Below are 3,686 nucleotides of genomic sequence, written 5' to 3' on the forward strand. Positions count from 1 at the left end.
ACCCCAAAATGTCACTTGGGACCCCCAAAATGTCACTTTGGACCCCAAAATGTCACTTTGGACCCCCAAAATGTCACTTTGGACCCCCCCTCCCCCCCCAGTTTTGGTTGAATTTTGGGGGAAATTTTGGTTGAATTTTGGGTGAATTTTGGGTGGATTTGGGGTGAATTTTGGGTGGATTTTGGGTGAATTTTGGGTGAATTTTGGGTGAATTTTATGTGAAATTTTGGGTGAATTTTGAGCAAATTTTATATGAATTTTACGTGAAATTTTGGTTGAATTTTGAGCAAATTTTATATGAATTTTATGTCATTTTTTGGTTGAATTTTGAGCAAATTTTATATGAATTTTATGTCATTTTTTGGTTGAATTTTGAGCAAATTTTATACGAATTTTACGTGAAATTTTGGTTGAATTTTGAGCAAATTTTATATGAATTTTGTGTGAAATTTTGGTTGAATTTTGAGGAAATTTTATATGAATTTTATGTGAAATTTTGGTTGAATTTTGAGCAAATTTTATATGAATTTTATGTCATTTTTGGTTGAATTTTGAGCAAATTTTATATGAATTTTACATGAAATTTTGGTTGAATTTTGAGGAAATTTTATACGAATTTTATGCGAATTTTTGGTTAAATTTTGAGGAAATTTTATATGAATTTTACGTGAAATTTTGGTTGAATTTTGAGCAAACTTTATGTGAATTTTATGCGAATTTTTGGTTAAATTTTGAGGAAATTTTATATGAATTTTGTGTGAAATTTTGGTTGAATTTTGAGCAAATTTTATATGAATTTTATGTGAAATTTTGGTTGAATTTTGAGCAAATTTTATATGAATTTTACATGAAATTTTGGTTGAATTTTGAGGAAATTTTATATGAATTTTACGTGAATTTTTGGTTGAATTTTGAGCAAATTTTATATGAATTTTATGCGAATTTTTGGTTGAATTTTGAGGAAATTTTATATGAATTTTATGCGAATTTTTGGTTGAATTTTGAGGAAATTTTGGTTGAATTTTGGTTGAATTTTGGGGGTGAATTTGGGGTGGAATTTTATCTGAATTTTACGTGAATTTTGGTTGAATTTTACGTGAATTTTACGTGATTTTTTTGAGATCTTGGATGAATTTTGGGAGTGAATTTTATACGAATTTTCTGTGAATTTTGGGGTGAATTTTCTGTAAATTTGGAGTGAATTTTATGTGAATTTTTTTGAGATTTTGGGGGTGAATTTTGCTTGAATTTCGGGTGGATTTTGAGCGATTTTTACATTAATTTTTTGCGAATTTTTGGTTGAATTTTGAGGAAATTTTGGGTGAATTTGGGGGGTGAATTTTATATGAATTTTCTGTAAATTTTGAGTGAATTTTTGTTGGATTTTGGGTGAATTTTGAGTGAATTTTGAGTGAATTTTACTCAAATTTCATGCAAATTTTTGCTCGAATTTTGCTCAAATTTCGACCGAATTTCGCCCAAATTTCACCAAAATTCCCCCAAAATTTTGGGGTGAGTTTTTGTTGAATTTTGTGTAAATTTGGAGCGAATTTTCTGTGCCTTTTGGGGTGAATTTTGGGGTGACTTTTGAGCGATTTTTACATTAATTTTTTGCGAATTTTTGGTTGAATTTTGAGGACATTTTGGGTGAATTTGGGGGGTGAATTTTATACGAATTTTATGTAAATTTTGAGTGAATTTTGGTTGGATTTGGGATGAATTTTGAGTGAATTTTGAGTGAATTTTACTCAAATTTTATGCAAATTTTTGCTCGAATTTCGCTCAAATTTCAACCGAATTTCGCCCAAATTTCACCAAAATTCCCCCAAAATTTTGAGGGTGATTTTTTGTTGAATTTTGTGTAAATTTGGAGCGAATTTTCTGTGCCTTTTGGGGTGAATTTTGGGGTGACTTTTGGGCGATTTTTACATTAATTTTTTGCGAATTTTTGGTTGAATTTTGAGGACATTTTGGGTGAATTTTGGGGGTCAATTTTATTTGAATTTTCTGTAAATTTTGAGTGAATTTTTGTTGGATTTGGGGTGAATTTTGAGTGAATTTCGAGCGAATTTTACTCAAATTTCATGCAAATTTTTGCTCGAATTTTGCTCAAATTTCGACCGAATTTCGCCCAAATTTCACCAAAATTCCCCCAAAATTTTGGGGGTGATTTTTTGTTGAATTTTGTGTAAATTTGGAGCGAATTTTCTATGCCTTTTGGGGTGAATTTTGGGTGATTTTTGAGCGATTTTTACATTAATTTTTTGCGAATTTTTGGTTGAATTTTGAGGACATTTTGGGTGAATTTTGGGGGTCAATTTTATTTGAATTTTCTGTAAATTTTGAGTGAATTTTTGTTGGTTTTTGAGTGAATTTTGAGTGAATTTTTGTTGGATTTTGGGTGAATTTCGAGCGAATTTTTTGTGAATTTTATGTGAATTTTCACCGAATTTTCACCGAATTTTCACCGATTTTCACCCGAATTTCACCGAAATTCCCCAAAATTCCATTTTTTCATTTCCAACCCTTTTTTTTCCTTTTTTCCCCCCAAAACTCCAGTTTTGGGGGCCCAGGGGGGTTGTGTGGAGGTGGCGTCGGGCACCGAGGCCGTGCTGGGTGGATTCGGGGTTGAATTTTGGGGGAAATTTTGGTTGAATTTTAAGTAAATTTTACGTGAATTTTTTTGAGATTTTGGGGTGAATTTTGGGGCGGATTTTGTGCAAATTTTGAGGGTGATTTTTTGTTGAATTTTGTGTAAATTTGGAGCGAATTTTCTACGCCTTTTGGGGTGAATTTTGGGGTGACTTTTGAGCGACTTTTACATTAATTTTATGCGAATTTTTGGTTGGATTTTGAGGACATTTTGGGCAAATTTGGGGGGTGGATTTTATACGAATTTTCTGTAAATTTTGAGTGAATTTTTGTTGGATTTGGGATGAATTTTGAGTGAATTTTGAGCGAATTTTTTGTGAATTTTATGTGAATTTTCCTCGAATTTTCACCGAATTTTCACCGAATTTTCACCGATTTTCACCCAAATTTCACCGAAGTTCCCCCAAAATTCCATTTTTTAATTCCAAACCCTTTTTTTTCCCTTTTTCCCCCCAAAACTCTAGTTTTGGGGGCCCAGGGGGGTTGTGTGGAGGTGGCGTCGGGCACCGAGGCCGTGCTGGGGGCCCCGTTCCGCCTCCTCTGCATCGCCTGCAAACGGCGCAGCGAGACCCCCGCCGAGGCCGAGAGCGAGTGGTTCTTCAGGCCTGAGGGGGCCCCCCACTTCCAGAAGGTCACTGGGACAAACTGGGGCAAACTGGGAATCACTGGGAGAAACTGGGAGCAGATTTGGGGTCACTGGGATAAACTGGGAGGGAGTGGGAGGGTGATAAAGGGGCACTGGGAGGGGATTGGGGGGCACTGGGATGGACTGGGAGGAGACTGGGATGGACTGGGAGCCACTGGGAGCAGATTTGGGGACACTGGGATAAACTGGGATGGACTGGGAGCCACTGGGAGCAGATTTGGGGGCACTGGGATAAACTGGGATGGACTGGGAGGGAGTCGAAGGGTGATAAAGGAGGGATGAGATGGGGACTGGGATGGACTGGGAAGGGATTGGGATGGACTGGGAGACACTGGGATAAACTGGGATGGACTGGGAGGCACTGGGATAAACTGGGAGGGGATTGGAA

General features: G+C 36.1%; 1 protein-coding gene across 1 annotated transcript in view; it reads left to right on the forward strand.

Moving 5' to 3' along the window:
- Nucleotides 1–3,116: 3,116 nt before the first annotated feature.
- LOC114073305 (sodium channel subunit beta-1-like) overlaps nucleotides 3,117–3,686 on the forward strand; it is a gene marked incomplete at both ends in the record, with an annotated part of 3,639 nt that continues 3,069 nt past the window's right edge. The window contains one exon of the mRNA XM_027911082.1: nucleotides 3,117–3,283. Within this exon, the coding sequence (XP_027766883.1) occupies nucleotides 3,117–3,283 (167 nt within the window). The remainder of the gene's footprint in view (nucleotides 3,284–3,686) is intronic.

Source organism: Empidonax traillii, unplaced genomic scaffold (assembly GCF_003031625.1).
Source record: "Empidonax traillii isolate 1590-97213 ecotype Southwest subspecies unplaced genomic scaffold, ASM303162v1 scaffold5979:size6760, whole genome shotgun sequence".
NCBI lineage: Eukaryota > Metazoa > Chordata > Aves > Passeriformes > Tyrannidae > Empidonax > Empidonax traillii.